The sequence below is a fragment of the Urocampus carinirostris genome, chromosome 19 (assembly GCF_059441175.1).
Source record: "Urocampus carinirostris isolate Australia breed hairy pipefish chromosome 19, RoL_Ucar_1.0, whole genome shotgun sequence".
Lineage (NCBI taxonomy): Eukaryota > Metazoa > Chordata > Actinopteri > Syngnathiformes > Syngnathidae > Urocampus > Urocampus carinirostris.
In genome coordinates, this window is record NC_142367.1 from 9626873 (window position 1) to 9644772 (window position 17900).

General features: G+C 39.9%; 2 protein-coding genes across 12 annotated transcripts in view; one reads left to right on the forward strand and one right to left on the reverse strand.

The window, feature by feature from the left end:
• arsg (arylsulfatase G) overlaps positions 1-17900 on the reverse strand; it is a 34568-nt gene that overhangs the window by 16514 nt on the left and 154 nt on the right. For 4 of the 9 annotated variants that reach the window (XM_088324346.1, XM_088324345.1, XM_088324348.1 and 1 more), the window contains exons 2-3: positions 17323-17455; positions 13892-14079 (exon numbers count right to left, since the gene is read on the reverse strand). The gene's annotated coding sequence lies outside the window, so the exon portion shown is untranslated. Of the gene's footprint in view, positions 1-5457; positions 6759-13891; positions 14697-17322; positions 17456-17900 lie in introns of those variants that run through there. The other 5 variants (XM_088324350.1, XM_088324349.1, XM_088324351.1 and 2 more) reach the window with 4 other exon arrangements.
• slc16a6a (solute carrier family 16 member 6a) lies at positions 5157-14645 on the forward strand. 3 transcript variants are annotated; one of them, XM_088324357.1, is made up of 7 exons: positions 5541-5624; positions 7277-7377; positions 9109-9348; positions 9608-9751; positions 9825-9953; positions 10868-11623; positions 13912-14645. In XM_088324357.1, the coding sequence occupies exons 3-7, from the start codon at positions 9111-9113 to the stop codon at positions 14163-14165; spliced, it is 1521 nt and encodes a 506-aa protein (XP_088180483.1). In that variant the 5' UTR covers positions 5541-5624; positions 7277-7377; positions 9109-9110; the 3' UTR covers positions 14166-14645. The 3 variants fall into 3 exon arrangements, with proteins under 3 accessions (XP_088180481.1, XP_088180482.1, XP_088180483.1); XM_088324355.1 differs by lacking the exons at positions 5541-5624; positions 7277-7377 and adding an exon at positions 5157-5383; XM_088324356.1 differs by lacking the exon at positions 7277-7377 and having other exon boundaries at positions 5499-5624.

The following is a 17900-nucleotide window of genomic DNA, read 5'->3' on the forward strand; positions in this document are numbered from 1 at the left end:
GCCTGGTAGGTCTCTTGTGTCTATGCACAAAGTACATGGTCCTGCTTATTGTGTTGTCCTGTTCTTGTAAACCAACAAGCTGACTCTGTGGGAGTGCCGTTGACTGATCTCCCTTCTGCAGAAGATTGAAGTTGGCGTCTGTTCCCATCACTTGACCCACGCCACCAGTGGACTGAGCACTGAAGACAGCAGCAACCTCTTCTGATGTCACAGAACCATTGGAGCCTGATGGAATTGCCCTTTTTACTGACTCGTCTGATGTCCCAGCACTCTCGTCTACAACAGCGTGACAATTGTTGGATACTCTGAACACCTCTTGCACAGTACTGTTGTTCACCCTGTTGACTTGGTCCAAGAGCGAAGTATAGGGCTCGGTAACAAGGCGATGACCCACACATGACCGTACAAATGGCTCACGGCTCAGAGCGTCGGCTACGATGTTCTTTGGGCCGGGAATGTACTTCAGGTCAAAATTGTATGCAGCTAGCTTCGCTACCCACCGCTGTTCACACGCATCAAGTCTTGGTTTGGTCAAAATGTATGTAAGTGGGTTATTGTCGGTCCACGTGGTAAAGTGTCTTCCTTTCAACCAATGGCTGAATTTATCACATACCGCCCATTTCAAGGCAAGAAATTCGAGCCTGTGTGCAGGGTAGTTGAGCTGGGAGCGAGAGAGCGTCTTACTTGCAAAGGCGACTGGTCTGGCTACTTTTCCACCAGGTGGCAGCTGTGACAGGACTGCTCCAATCCCATCAAAGGATGCGTCGACAGCCAGAATAAACGGCGCATCAAAATCTGGGTGCGCCAGAGTGACACCTGTCACGAGGTCGTGCTTCAGTGTTTCAAAGGCGTTCTGGCATGCATCGGACCAATCTGCAGGCGTCAGCTTCACTTGACCTTTCTTGCGGTCTCTCTTGCGCTTATGCTTGTCACCAGATTCAGATGTGAGCCTGAACAGAGGTTTTGCCTTCGCAGAACATGTTTCAATGAAGCTTTGGAAATACATCACCATGCCTAGAAAAGATCTGATTTTGCTAGGGCATGGCGTCTTGCCATCCGACTCCATTAGATCAGCGACTTGTACGTCATTTATCGCTCTCACTTTCTCGGGGTCAGTCCGAATTCCATCCTCACTGATGACATGCCCAAGAAATTTCACAGTCCGTCTGAGGAAAAAACACTTTTTGGGTGCGAGCTTGAGGTTGTGTTCCTTAAGGCGAGTAAACACCATCTGCAGGCGTTGGAGTGCAACTTCCTCTGTGGGGGCAAACACCATCAGATCGTCGAGGTAACATAATAGGCTCATGAAATTCTGATCACCAAATATTGACATCATCATCCTCATAAATGTTGCTGGGCTGTTGCAAAGTCCCTGAGGGAGCCGGTTGTACTCGTGAAGGCCGAATGGTGAGGAGAATGCCGTGTACTTTTTGTCGTCAGGGTGCAAGGGGACATTGTAGTAGCCTGACGTCAGATCCATTGTGGAGAAAAAGGCATTTCCCCCAAGTGCGGCCAAAGCATCAGCTTGATGCGGTAGTGGGTAGGCATCCTTTATGGTTCTTGCATTAAGCCTTCTGAAATCAGTACATACCCTTAGTTCTCCATTCCGCTTCCATATGAGAACAAGCGCAGATGCATAGTCGCTAGTCGACTTCTGAATAATTCCTTTCTCTTCCATCTCGTTCAGAGTCGTCCTCAGTTTTTCATACTGACTTGGTGGTATACGTCTGTAGGGTAGACGGAACGGCTTATCATCAACAAGGTGGATACGATGTACAAACTCTTTGGCCTCTCCACAGTCCATCTTATGGCGAGAAAAGATTGACTCGAATTGTTCGATGATATGAAGGAGCTTGTCTTTACACTGCAGCGAAACCTCACATGACTTCAGGTCAATGTCTTGCAGTCCCAGAGCTTCCAATGCACGCATCATGTCCTCTTCTGACCTGGGTCGGACCTCTTTGCTCTGTACACTCTGCACGTTGCACTTGACCTCCTCTGCATTGGGCAGGTCTTCCGCTGCGATACAAGGAGACACATCTGCAATTTTCCTGTTTCTTCTCAGCACCACAACTCTGTCCGTGGGATTAAAGACTTTAACAGGCACCCATCCATCTCCCCAGAGTGGAGTAACAACTCGTCCGACAAGGACTTGTCTGGGCGCAGCCTTAGATTGGGTTGGCTCAACGACCACTGTGCTGCCCGCTGATGCCCCGGCCAACTCAGGTAACTTGCCCCAAATAACGTACTCGGTCCGTGGATTCAGCGTCACGCAACTCTTGATCTTTACTGTCCCTACCTTGTCTGGAATGCAATCACCTCTCCATCTCTCTGTGTTGGAAAGCATTGACAGGAATTGACTGTGGTTATCGGACAGACCGTTGTCAGGAGTGGAAACTAATCTCCAATAGCCATCAGTACTTTTCAATTGAGTCAAAATATATTTGATGGCATTGCTGCCAAGGATCATCTGTTCTGTCTGGCCTGGCACCACCATTACTGGTATTATCATTTGGCACCCGTAAACTGTGACGTGAATGTCGTACATATCTCTGGGAGAAACTTGGTGTCCACCGCAGCCTACAATGACATAATCATCGGCCGTGTAACTCATCATATCAGGGAATTGCTGCAGGAGGTACTTAGCTGTGTCCTCACTTACTGTACAAGCCATCGACCCGCTGTCCAACAGCGCTCTGAAAGTGGGGCCTTCTTGCACAAGTACAGGTGTGTAAAACAGTTCGTCAGTCTCCGCTATTCTCTGAAACCCCTGAAAGATCAGCTTCTTCGATGGAGGTATCTTGTTGCTATACAACTCATAAATTGATTTATTGTCTTGCATGTCAGGCTTCACATTAGTGGTGGGAGGTATACTCAGTTGATCTGCACTGTTCTCCCCTAAGCGCAGATCAGTTAGTTTCCCTGAGGCAGCGGGACAACTTTCGTCACTGGACAATCACGTCGAGAATGCCCTGGGGCATGGCAGTGAAAGCAAAGGTTTTTGTCTCGGCAATGAGAGAGAGCACTGTGTTCGACTTCTTTGCAAATGATACATGGCTTGGCAGTGAAACCATTTATTCTGGCTCCAGGTCGCCTGGTTGGAGCTCCCCCTCTCTCTTGAAACTGGTTCGAGGTAACACGTATCAGAACTTTCTCCAACATACTAATAACATCCGTTAGAGAGACATACTGTGGGCTCGAAGTCTGAGGTGGCTCGTGCACGAGGGTTGGACCATGGTTCACCTCAGCTTTGTGTACGGCAATTTCCGCTCTATTCGCAGGTTGTTGTAGGGAATCTGCTTTGTAGCTCTTCTCAGCGTGGTATTCATTCAGCACCTCTAGTACCTCACATGCTGACCACTTTTCGATGGTTTTTGATCTGTAAGTGAGTGCCAGTTCCTTGCATGGGCAGTTCCTAATAAACATGTGAGTAACCTCTATTTCAGGGTTGTCAAATGTTTTGCCCTGCTCTCTCAAGCACTCAGAGGCAAGGTCAGCTGCTCTGTTTAGTCTCAGCCAGTAGTCATAGGGGTCTTCCTGGTCTTTGGGCAAAGTTGAATAAAAGTCAGCTAAAGGGACAGCAGAGTACTTGGTACAGCTAAAGTATTTCCTGAGAAGACTATAAATCATGTCAGGGCGGGTATAGACGTCTATATTACTGTTTCTAATGCTAAACCTAACTACATCTTTAGCTTTTCCTCTCAAATGTATAAGGATTTCCTCTGCTTGCTCTTCAAGTTTCACATCACTCCTTTTTATAAATGTCCTCATTAGATCTTCCCACTCCTGTATTGTTATTGAGTCTGAGCCATCCCCAATAAATGACGGCGGTTCTTTAACCTTTCTCTGCGTAACCACCTGACTCAATCTGTTTGCTACATCTTGTGTGGCAGCAGCGTTAGGAGCTACTATATTATGTGACTGTATATTTGAGAATATGCTATCAGCCAATTTATGTCCTATCTCCTGAATAATATTTGTCATGTGATCAGCTAAACCCTCAGAAATTTCACTCGTGGAATTTGGCGTAGATGTGGGTCTGACCTGAGGTGAAGGTAGGCTAGCATGTTGGTCAGCTGCATTATGGGTGCTCACACTGGAACTTGCCTCTACTCTATGTGTAGCACCACCTGGGGTAGAACTATTATCAGAGGGGATGGGGGTAAACATGCCCCTGCCCCTGCCAAAGTGAATAGGTGTGTCAAATTGTGGAGCTAACACATTGCTCTGATTAAACATGTTTCAAAGATTAACAGAAAAAAATGTAAATAAGTCAAAATCACAAAATAAATCAGCAGCCTTCGTATCACTGTGACACTGCACTGTAATGAGCTAAACAATATCGCTCATGTAACTAAAATTTCAAATACTGTGAGCTCATGTGGCAGGTAGGACAGTCCTCGGTTCGGCGAGTTTGATAGAAGTCACGGGTCACGGCACCAATGTAACCGCGTTGTACGTGTCCCACCAAAGATCCACATTCACGCTGGACTGGATGATGAGGTTTTTATTATTACAGTTCTGCAAATGGATGAGTCACAACATTAGCTTTTTCTGCTGGGTCTGATCTCTTTGATCTCTTTGTAGTACTCTGGTTAAACTGACAAAACCCCGCCTCCTGGTCACATGTTAGAAGCCAAAACCAAACCCCACCCCATACCAGCAGATGGCACTGTTGGACTCAGCATTGCAGGACATTTACCAAAAACTATACACATATTTTAGCAGGAATTTCAATAAAATAAAAGTTATTATTACACCCGTTACACATATATATATGTGTGTATGGGGAGCACAGCAGAGCAGTGGTTAGCCCGTGTGCGGCACAGTTCTGAGGTCATGAGATTGAACCTCCTGTGTGGAGTTTGCATGTTCTCCCTGTGCTTGCGTGGGTTTCCTCCGGACTCTCCGGTTTCCTACGGCATTTCAAAAACATGCATTTCAGGTTGATTGGCCGGTCCAAATCGTCTCTAGGTGTGAATGAGCGTGCAAATTGTCTGTCTCTGTGTGCCGTGATTGGTTCATGGTGTCCCCTGCCCACTGCCCGAAGATAGCTTGGATGGGCTTCAGCACCCCCCGCGAGAGAGAGAGAGACAGAGAGAGAGAGAGAGAGAGAAGGGACAGAGAGAGAAAGAGAGAGAGAGTTTTGAGGGGAGCCAGCTCTCGTCCTCCACTCAAATAGCCGGCTCATATAGCCGTTTTGTTCTCAGACGACACATTAGTCGTCGGGATGTTTTTGGGCCATGAAAACTGGCTCGAACCAGATCTTTCCTTAACCCCTCGCTTTCCCAGGGCGGAGGCGGGGGGCGACTGATAGGGGGGGATTTGAGAACACGTTCCTGCAGGCGTGGACGCGCCAAGACTGGCTTGATGCGCAAAACAGGTGAGATGCGACTAAGGAACATTAAAAATGATTTACTAGTCAATGTTTTTTTCTTAGACGAGCGAAGTACTTACAGAGCGGAGTCACACGGGAGGACTCGAAAGTGGGGGTGGGGCTGAAGGGGAGGGGTCAAAATTTCGTCACCCCCAATGCAAAGCGACGCACGCTGCAAATAGAAACTTTTCGGGCATGCGTTGAAGAACTGCAAGGTGTTGGATTCTGAACTCGCCCCCAGCCAAGGGTACGATACTATTATTATTATTTGTTGTTATTATTTGACATCATTGTTATTTCATTTTTTTAAATTGAATAATTTTATTTATTGGAGTCAAGTCAAATTTATTTATATAGCCCTTAATCACAAAAATGTCTCAAAGGACTGCACAGGATTACAATGACACAATTACCTGATCTTAAACCAACATGCGGGCACGGAACAACTCAAAACCTCAGCGTGAGGAAAAAGAGAAACCTTGAGAAGGGACCTCACAAGTGGTATCTCCCCTTTCAGGATGACCAGGGTGAATTACATTTAGCATTTAGCAACTCGCTCGCTCATTTCATCTCAGCTCAGCATAGGGACAATTTGGACCAGCCAATTATCCTGAAATGCATGTTTTTGGAATGTGGGAGGAAACCCAATGAGAATAACAGTTCAAAATATGCAAAGAATAGAACAATAATTAATAAACTTCTTGTAAAAGTGTTGTGTGTGTGTGTGTGTTTTCAAGCTTAACTAAGTGTTGGAGGATTGAACTAACACTAGTTGTGAAATAAAGTGTTTTATTAACGTTTTAATGTTTCTTTAATCCTGATTGTTTTAATAAAACGTTTTTTTCTGTTATTTTCTTTCTAAAGAATACGAAGAGTACTCTTTGAAACGGGTGTATACTTTTTAATGTTTATTTAATCCTGATTATTTTAAATGTTATTTTAATTTCATTTCTTCGAAATGTATTTTTTATTTTTCCTTTAATACTGAGTATTTTAATTTACTAACATGTTTTTTTATTATTATTTTCTTGTTTAAATACTTTTAAAAGTCAAAAATGTTTTTTTGAAAGAGTACATAGTACGTGTTTAAATGTTATTTAAATACCGGTAAAAGTACATTCCATAGGGGTGATTCGGTGTTAAAAAGCAGGTTGATCTATTTCTTTTGCCTTTTTTTGTGTATGGCAAGGTACTTTTTGGTTTGTTTTTGTTCTTGGTTTTTGTTGTTGCTGGAGTTGTTGTTGTTGTGCGTACACTGTGTTGCATTGTATAAAAGTCACATTGTCACTTTTGATGCTGTAACATTATTGTACGTACTGAAGTAGTTTTATGTTTGTATCCCTGGTGACCAAAAATCCAATTTTAAAAAAGCAAATTCTTTTTGGGATGAAAAAAATCGAGTGTTTCAAAAAAAGAAGTGCTTGAAAAAAACGCTACATATTAATTAGTACATTTAACAGTATTTTAATATGGTAATGTCAAATATATATATATATTGTTGTTAAAAAATATTAGGGTTTATAAAAACAAATATTCTTAAAAAGTGATGCCTCAAATTGTTTTCTTTAATAATGGTAATTGTAATATTTAATAAAATTCTCGTTATATTTAATTTTTTTTTTCAAAAATAAAAACATGAAAAAGGTTAGACCAGGAAATGATTGAACACATTCACTGTTATCGACGGTATGGTCCAAGTAAACAATCGAATGGGACCTATTAGAATCGTTTCTCCTGAAATATACTGAGAATTAGAAAGTCATATTTTATTTTATTTGATGTATTACAATTTTAATTTAAATATCCATCCCTTCACAGTTCAGGGGACACCCTGAACTGGATGCCAGCCAGTCGCAGGGCTCACAGAGACAGACAACTCACTCGCTCATTCACATACAGGGACAATTTGGACCGGCCAATTAACCTGACATGCAAGTTTTTGGGATGTGGGAGGAAACCAGAGTGCTCGGAGGAATCCCACGCAGGCACAGGGAGAACATGTAAGCTCCGCTCTGTGTAGCAGCATTCTAACCACCCAACCGACATGCACCCCTACTTTGAATTGATACTCATTTATTTATCAATTATTATACTGTAATTTAAGCATTATCTAAATATGATGATTGAATTGACTGCAATTCTATTTGTTTTTGTGTACAGAGACCTCAAGTGTTCCATAAGGCGCTATTTTAATCTTTAAAAATAAAACAAGACTTTCATTCATAATAGAGATAAATACATGAGTAGTATGCATACGTTACATTGTTTTTTTTAATTATATATATACATATATGTATATATATATATATATATATATATATATATATATATATATATATATATATATATAGTGTGTGTGTATGTAGATGAAAGCTATGAAATATCATCTTGTGCTGCTTTCATAATATTTTTTCATGCTGCGTTTGTATTTATTTTGTTTGATGTGCGTGTGAAAAGCCGTATGACTCATTCTTGTTAGTACTTCGCATAAAAGAAAGATTCTTGTGAATTTTGGATTTTTTTTTTCCAACTTCATTCCTTGTTTAGACCGCAGAATGTCTATGAACTAGATCAACTTTGAGATTTAGAATCTTGTGATGAAGAAAAATATTTTAAAAATACATTATTTATATATTATTTATCCATAACAAATATTCGGGTATGTTTGTATTATTAATGATTTCCTGTGGCAACCTAGCAAGTCTAAACTGCTAAAGTGAAATAAAGTGTACGGAATCAGAAATATTAAATCAATTAAAAAAAAGACTTTAAAAAGGAATACTAAAAGTAAATACATAATAAAAAATTAATATACTCAATGAGCTTTAAATCAATTTTAAAAAATGTCACAAACTAAAATAAATAAACAGGAATACAAAAAAGTAAATTTTAAAAGTAATAAAATAATCAAAAAATATATCATATTAAATAATCAATTAAATACATTATAAATAAAAGCTAATTAAAAAATTCAAAACAAAACACATTTGTAAGTCATATAAAATTAGACAATGAATTAAGCAAAAATAATCAATTACCATAAATACATTTTAAATGAATACAAACAAAATGAATACAAAACTTATAATTCAAATAAACAAGAATACAAAAAAGTTAATAACACACATATTAAATTTAAAATAGAAAAAAAAAGAAAATAGACAGAAAACAACCGTTTTAAATAAATATAAAGAAATAAAACTGCAAACTAAAGTAAAAAAACAGGAATGTAAAAAAACATCTTAATATAAATAATAAAAACAATGCAAAAAACATAATTGAATACAAAAACCTGCTACATAAAAAGAAAAATAAATGTTATTTTATAAAAACATTAATAGTATAAATACACATTTAAACATCTAAATAATGGAAAAAAATAAACAATTAATACGGGTTGAATAAATAAAGTACAAAACTAATTATTTGAATAAATATAAAAACATAACCTGGAAAAATAACCCGTGGACATTTAAATAAGTAGCAAATAATTCTAATAAAAAGAATATCCTTGAAATTTCATAAAATGAATGCCAACATAATATTTTAATAAGGTTTAAGTCAGCCACTATAAGGTGCTACCTTGAATTGGGACAGCAGTAGTACCTATTTCAATACCTGGCTCTATACTGAGCAATCTTTAGAAAAAAATCCAGAAATGTATTTCATGGTGAAGATGTCAAAATGAACAAAAAGTGATGACTATTTCCCCTCCTTATTTTCCTTCTAAGAAATGGTGCTATGCAGACCCAAGGGAGCCAGTTTTTTGGGGCCCAACATGTACGAGGAGCCCCCAGACGGAGGTTGGGGCTGGGTGGTGGCCGCCTCCTTTTTCCTGGTGGAGGTTTTCACCTACGGCACCATCAAGAGCTTCGGCATCTTCCTCCAGGAATTGATGGAAGAGTTTGACGAGAGCAACAGCCGCGTGTCTTGGATTGTCTCTATTAGCGTCTTTGTCATGACCTTTAACGGTGAGCTGTGACTTTGGGACATCTGAAATTGGTTCACATTTGAAAAAAAAAAAATCAATAACTCGTAAAACAACTGGTACAAATCTAGAAAAAAATATCTTCTATCTAAAATTGTCGTGTTCTGTTCGCAAATAATTTGGATCATTTTAGTCTTTCTCTTTCTATCTATTGTATTTATTTATGTAAAACATCTCAAAGCAGCGACGCCTTATCTCGGGGGTATACTGCATTTGATTGATGACAATCTCAAACTGTGCAGGTCCCCTTTCCTCAGTGCTGACCAACCGCTTTGGGTTCCAACTGGTGGTGATTTTGGGGGGTGTTCTGATCTCCTCGGGAACCATCGTAACCAGCTTCACCAGCTCTATTAATCAAATGTACATCACGTATGGCGTAGTGACAGGTTGGTGTTGACGCTTTTGGGACATATTTTCCCCAGTGATATCATGATTCTTATCGTTTTGTGCCTGTTGCAGGTCTGGGTTACTGCCTGACGTTTTTACCTACTGTTACGATATTATCGTATTATTTTACACGACGACGCTCTCTGGTCACCGCCATCGCCTCCACAGGAGAGTCACTGTCTATGTTTGCGCTAGCACCGGGTACTTTTTTTTCTCTTCATATAACATACAATAGAATAGTAAACTTATTTACAAGAAAATTTGTTTTTTTTTGTTGGCGAATGATTTTGTCTATTTAACTGTTCTTCATTCTTTAATCATCATCCTTTAATTTCATTTTCTTTAGTTCACTATTTCTTCTTAATTCAACCAGGGCGCTCTGATTCTAGACAAGTTTGAAAAAAAAAAAAAAAAAAGAGAAAAACAAAATTAGAAAAAAAACACATTCAATAGTTTTGTTTTCCTTAAGAGTATTTTGGGGGATGTTTTGTTTTTCAGTACTTTTTGTTATTCTTTAAAATGCTATTTTATTTTCATATATTTTTACAATTTTTAACCATTCTGTTTTTAAACTTGATTTTTTTTCTCTTAAGTGTAATTTCAGTACCACATTGTAAAAAGTCAAGTTAGTATCAGTCAAGTATTTTGGGGAAGATAAAACTAAAATGGGCAAAACAATCAAAGTTAAAGGTTTGTACTTTTTAAGTATTATCCTTAATTTTCACTATAGTATATTCGTTAAAGAAAAAACACTAACATTTTTTAAAATGTACGTTTTTTTTGTTCTTATTTTACTATCTTTTTAACTTTCTAATTTTTGTATCTGGATTTTTTTGTCTTGTTCTATTAGGTCCACCATGTTAAATTCCAATTTAAAAAAAAAAGTAAAAACAAATAAATGACAAAAATAGTTTTAAATTTAATAAAAAGTAGTTAAAATTGAAAACATAACTGCCAAATGTAATTTTTCTGAATTTTGTCGATATTAAAATCCGTTCTCTAACTTTAAGGTGACATTTTAATATTAGCTTGTAGCTCTACACTTCAAAACATCTGTGTAGTTGGGGAACGTGATGCACTTGAGATAACTTACATCTCTCTTTTCCCGTCTTCAGCCTTCTCAGCTCTACGGGACATGATCGGTTGGCGTCATACCATGGCCGTGTTGGGAGCTTTGCAAGGCACCATCATCATCTGCGGGGCTCTGCTCCGGCCGATCGTCATCCGGCCCAAGAAAGACACGGAAAGATCCTTCTCAAACGGGAACGTGGAGCACTTGATCCCAGATGGCGCAGACGGAAAGTGCAACTCGGAAAAGACTTCCCTTACTGCTGAAGACAATAAGAACGAGAAGAAGCAAGCTGAGAAGAAAGCTTGCTGCAGGTTCACCCTCCTGGATTTCTCCATCCTGAAGGAGCGCAGCTTCATCTTGTACTCGCTTTTCGGACTCTTTGCTACGCTGGGCTTCTTCGCACCCCAGCTCTACGTCATTGAGTTGGGCGTCAGCCGCGGCTTGGAGCGAGAACACGCCACTTACATGCTCTCCACCATGGCGGTGGCGGAGATTGTGGGCCGCTTCTTCATTGGCTGGGTGCTGACGCGGGAGCGGATCCAGAAGAGGAAACTCCACGTGCTGCTTGCGTGCGTGGTTTCTATGACGGCGGACTTGGTGGGCTTCACGCTGGTGACCGAGTTCTACGGCCTGGCGGTTTGCTGCGCCGTGTACGGCTTCTTAATGGGGACGCTGTCTTGCACGCACATCCCCATGCTGGCTGAAAACGACGTGGTGGGCTTGGAGAGGATGTCCGCCGCCGCTGGGGTTTACGTTTTTATACAGAGCTTCGCCGGCTTGGCTGGACCACCCCTCGGAGGTATGTGATATTCACTCACATTTAAGACTCTGATGCTAGGAACTGGATGTCAAAATATCCTGGAGAATCTATTGATTGCAGCAAAAGGTTTAAAAATATTCAGTGCCTATTATAGGTGGGCTAGTACTGCTGCAAGTTTTGAGTAGTAGAAAAGGTCATTTGTGTTTGGATTATCTGATCTTACTTATATTTAGGTTAAGTGTATAGCTTATCTTTACATCTGACATACAAACACAGCAGTTATTGAAATTGTTTTCAAAACACCTCAAACAATCAAGCTTATGATCTGCGTATGGCTTTTACCAAAGTAAGCCATTGTAAAGAAATAGGAACTTATAAGATTTGCCACCAATGTAAGTTGCATATAGAGATCCAATTTAAGAGTTTTATTTTACAAAATGTTAAACTTAGTGTTGTACTGTATTATTTTTTAAAATGTTAATCCATTTTTGTAAATATGTCTCTTCATTCTTAAAATTATTTTTTTCAATTTCCAGTAATTCTTCTTCAAATATGTTTGAAAGATGTTTTATCCTGAACTGGCAACAGAGCGGCTGGGTGGTTGGTGTGCAGCTCCACGGGGCAGAGGTTCAGGATTCAATTCCAGCTGCTGCAGCCTCCCCGTGCGGAATTGGCATGTTCTCCCGTGCCGTCGTGGGTCTGCTCCAGGCCCAGAAAATAAATTATCCTGAACTATTTTAGTAGAAAAACGAGTTTTTAATTAAAGGAAAATTAAACTGAAAATAAATAGAATATAATGAAAAGAAATATAAAAAATCGAATTCAGGGATTATTTCTAAGAGGTATTATACATTTTTGCAGTGATGAAAACAATTAAATTAGGGGAAATAAATCAAGTAGGGAAAAACAATACTTAAAATAACTTGATAAGTATTTATTTTTCTTATTCCCGGCTCCTCCGTGTTATATGTCGAAGTGTCCTTGGGCAAGACACTGATGCCCCCGATAAGCGGGTGGTTGCCTTGCATGGCTGACCTTGCTATTGCTGTGAGAGTGTGTGTGAATGGGTAAGTGTGAAGCACATTGTAAAGTGCTTTGGGAGGTCTTCATTGACTTGAAAAGCTCTATATAAATGCAGAACATTTACTTATGTCACATGTATAAATATTATCATTATATTTGTTTATTTTTATATGTTCATATTTTAGAAGAAAACCAAGTAAAATATAGTATTTCAAAAAGGAAATATAATACTTGATATGTTAAGTAAGAAATTTATTGGTAAGAAAAATTATTAAGAAAATAATTTTTTAAGTATTCATTTTTATTTATCTATAAATCAAGTTAAAATATTGTTAGAAATAAAAAAATGTGTACAATTAACACAATTAACTAGTTAAAATATTGTTTAATATATATATATATATATATATATATATATATATATATATATAGGGCAGCACAGCGGCGCAGTGGTTAGCGCGTGTGCGGCACAGTTCTGAGGTCGTGGGAACCTCCTGCGTGGGTTCAAATTCAGCCTTACTGTGCGGAGTTTGTATGTTCTCCCCGTGCTTGCGTGGGTTTCCTCCGGACACTCCAGTTTCCTCCGGACACTCCGGTTTCCTCCCACATTCCAAAGACATGCATTTCAGGTGAATTGGCCGGTCCAAATTGTCCCTAGGTGTGACTGAGCGAGTGAGTTGTCTGTCCCCGTGTGCCCTGCGATTGGCTAGCAACCAGTTCAGGGTGTCCCCTGCCCACTGCTCGGAGATGGCTGGGATGGGCTCCAGCCTAATAAGGATGAGCGGTACAGCTAATGAGATGAGATATATATGTATATATATCTCATTAGCTGTATATATATATATATATATATATATATAAACTGGGCAGCATGGTGGCGCAGTGGTAAGCACGTGTGCGACACAGTTCTGAGGTCGTGAGATCAAACCTTCCTGTGTGGAGTTTGCTTGTTCTCCCCGTGCTTGCGTGGGTTCCCTTCGGGCACTCCGGTTTTGCTCCCACATTCCAAAAACAAGCATGTCAGATTAATTGGCCGGTCCAAATTGTCCCTAGGTGTGAATGAGCGAGTGAGTTGTCTGTCTCTGTGTGCCCTGCGACTGGCTGGCAACCAGTTCAGGGTGTCCCCTGCCCACTGCCCGAAGATAGTTCTCCAGCACCCCCGCGATCCTACTGAGGATAAGAGGTGCAAATCATCGATGGATATATATATAAACTGAGGATGTTTATCTGATACTGCATATCAACTTTTGATGAGTATTTTGACTATATCAAATAATTATTTACCGATTTAATTTCCTTTCCAGGCCTGCTAGTAGACAAGACTCAAAATTACGGGTCGGCCTTCTACTCCTGTGCCGTGGGCATGGCCGTCAGTGCCATTTTCCTTGGCTTGGTCCGACCCGCCAAGCGAGGCCTACTTTGCAGGAAATGTACATTGAAGCCATATGAAGATGCGCCTGCCATCAATGAAACTGGAAAACAAACCGACAATACTGAGCTGAGTTTAGAGACACAGGAAGAACTCGAACTGAATCGAGATAGAAGCTTAACAGCATGATCTGAATGTCATGGAAATGAGGCATATGCTGGTAAAGTATAAAAAGAGTGTATGATTCACTGTAGGGGCCAAGGAAATAGCAAAAGAAAATCTCCTGACAATATACAGTCAGTGGCAATGTATGAGTTACAAACTTTGACAGGCTAAACCGTCAGTGGCAGAGAATGAGGCTTACCCAAAAAGTGTTTGTATAACTGTTGTGTGGAAACAGCCTTAACTTACAGAATATCGATCAAGATATCAGGGCCAAAAAATGTTGCTCACCTCAACTGTGAAGCCAATGTAGCAGCAAATACTGTATGAGAAAATATCAGTGATCTGAACTGTTTTTGTTATGATGTTAACGTTCACCCAGCTCAGGAGGGAAAAAAAAGAGATTTTGCAACCAAAGTACACTGGTGGCATGTTAAAAATGAACTATTTTTGTAATGGAAAACATGTTCACGAGCATTAAAGTTTTTTGTTATCTTTACACTGTAATTTCGACCTCTTGGCTGTGGGACACTATCATTCTAAAAGTAGGTGGAGGAGTTGACATGACTGCATCACTAGCTATGTTTGCATGCAGGCAAAAAATCTGATTGGAAAGGAAACAATTCGGGTATCTTAATTATGTAATCGTGCACAACAGTCCGATAAAGGTTTTCCATCCATCCATTCATCCATCCATTATCTGCACCGCTTATCCTCACTAGGGTTGCAGGGGTGCTGGAGCCCATCCCAGCTATCTTCGGGCTGGGGACACCCTGAACTGGTGGCCAGCCAGTCCCAGGGCACATAGAGACAGACAACTCACCTGCTCATTCATACCTCGGGACACCTTGAACCAGCCAATTAACCTGTACTGCATGTTTTTCGAATGTGGGAGGAAGCCTGAGTGCCCGGAAGAAACCCACGCAAGCACAGGGAGAACATGCAAACTCCACACAGGAAGGTTCGATTTCATAACCTCAGAACTGTGCCGCACACGCGCTAACCACTGCGCCGCCTTGCTGCCCGATAAAGGTTTTATTCTTTCATTTTCTGATTACTTGTACATGTATAAGAGTGATCTAGTTGATCTTAAAAGGTTTTGATGCCCTTGAGCACTCTGGGACTTGTACCACAGAGACAAATGATCCACACAGACTCTGGTTGACTCCATAAAAAAGCTTTTCCAGGACATTTTCATCTTTTTTTCTGGGGTCATTAGAAATGTCAGATATGTTTCAATATAGTGGATGTGACGGATTTATCCATCTATATATAGTGTAAGTCCATGCTTTTGGCAACAAGAAGACCTTGTAAAACACAAGAGACACAGCAAGAAGCTCAATTTTGGAGCAGACAAGTACGGGACTTTGACGATTTTGGTGAGTGACATAAATAAAATCATTATTTATTTGAAAGGGACACTGCATAACCACTGTAAGCACTGTATTGTGTAGTTCAACCGAACAAAGGACTAAAAAGATTCCAAACTGCGGAGACTCAAAGTGATCAAATTGAACCATTTTTCATTTTTTTTTTCCCCTCATCCTTTCACAAGTTTTTTTTCGGGTGTGCACGTAGCAGCAAAATGACAAAAAATTATGTTAGCACCCTCTAATTCATAGATGACAAACTCACGGCCCATGGGCCTGGCGTACAATGATATCCGGCTTGTCAAACTTATTTTATATACATCAACTATATTGGCCCGGCTCTTTGAAATACTGATAACTCTCAAACTACAGATCCCACAATGTAGCGCGTCTACTGCTGCCACAAACTTCCCGAAAATGTTCCCACATCAATCGAGTCAGCTGTAGCCTGATGAGCTCAGCCACTTTTAAAACTATCTACTGACAAACAACACGTTGGCTAGTTGAAAAACAAGACCAATAAGTGCATTGATAGTGAGCCTTTTGTTTCATGAAGCAGTGACATAATGCCTAGGGACGAATTTCTATCTATCACGACATAAAGGAAATCTAAACAGAGAAATTCAGGGTGACCCTCACTGGCCGGGAAAAAAATTGGTTCGGAAAACAGAGCCTTTTAAAAACGAGGAGAGGCTGAATATTTGTTAACTGACATTGCCGGTACACCAGTGTGTTTTCTTTCTGGAGCTAAAGTGGACTTAAATAATGAATTTAATGTAAAACAGTACTACAAGACAAAACATCAGAGTAAACTGACAATCCTGAATGCAGAACAGAAGATAAAGAAAGAAGAGTTAAAGAAGAATATGAGGACCCAACATGTTTTTCACCAAATCAAAATTCTCAAAGTTAAAAAGCACAAATTCTATTTATGATTTAATTATACTATCTATCTATCTTATTCTGGGATTTATTGTCTGATTTAAATTCATATTTATGTTTAAAGAAAGGTCAAGTTTTAGTGTATCCAATAAATATTTATCTTAGTGTGATCAATAAATATGTATCCTGTTCGGCCCACGAACAAAGCTGTTGTTTGAGTTTTGGCCCTATGTGCAATTGAGTTTGAGACCCCTAGGTGAGCCTCATGTTATGTCAAATAAATACAAATCACGAGTACATTTTAAAATGATATGTTCATAAGAGCAGCACAGCGGGGTATTGGTTAGCGTGTGTGTGGCCCAGTTCTGAGGTCATGAGATCGAACCTTCCTGTGTGGAGTTTGCATGTTCTCCCCGTGCTTACGTCTGTTTTCTCCGGGCACTCCGGTTTCCTCCCACAATCCAAAAACATGCATGTCAGGTAAAATGGCCGGTCCAAATTGTCCCTAGGTGTGAATGAGCGAGTGACTTGTCTGTCTCTATGGGCCCTGCGACTGGCTGTCAACCAGTTCAGGGTGTCCCCTGCCCACTGCCCGGAGTAGCTGGGATGGACTCCAGCACCCCGCGACCCTACTGAGGATAAGCGGTGCAGATAATGGATGGATGGATGCTTGTATGACAGTTCAGATATTTTTGCTTATGCATTTCATTCATGATTTTTTAACAATAGGCGCTAATTAATACTGAAAATCTCTTTGAACACAGAAACAAATTTGCGTTTTGACGTCGCTTGTGCTTCACCCTCACAATTGAATACTTGAATACAAAGTACATGTATTCGCTTTGTCTTCCGCATGCAAACAATTCATTCGGATCCATAAAACCAATGTTTCCTTTACAACCGGTTTATTGCCTGCATCATTAGATTGTTACCGTTTATTGACTTTCAGGATGTTTTAACACCTCCTCAGCCACAGCTCTGCCCTATGAAAGGCTGCAGTAAGTTTTGGGATGGAGATGTTCTCTTCTGATGGCCTTGGATCATCTTAAGTAAGTTAAGTGAAGTCTGTGGGGCACAGAAACAAAAAATATATTCAGTGTAAATAAATTTGAATAATTTCTATTCACTAACACAAGGTTAGGAATGTAAATATTAGTTCTTTAGATATCTTCCTCGCTTGCAGCACAACAAAAGCAAAAAAAGTTAAGTTGATGGTTAAACTTTGATAGAGGTTACTAAAACTATTTATTTATCCATGTATTTATTCGAAATGTCAGTCCAGTAAAGGACCCCGAGAACAGGTTTTTATTTAAATGGGCAACGAACAAATTGAATTTTTTTTTTCATGGGCACGGGATATTAGTGTAAACTTATTAATTAATAAAAAATATGAATGTTGAAACAGTAAAAGCACAGGTCGAAATACTGTATTGCTAATTTTACATTACATAGAACGTTACATGCTAGCAATAAATGTTAGTTGTTTTTTTATTCGTACGTTAACAGACTC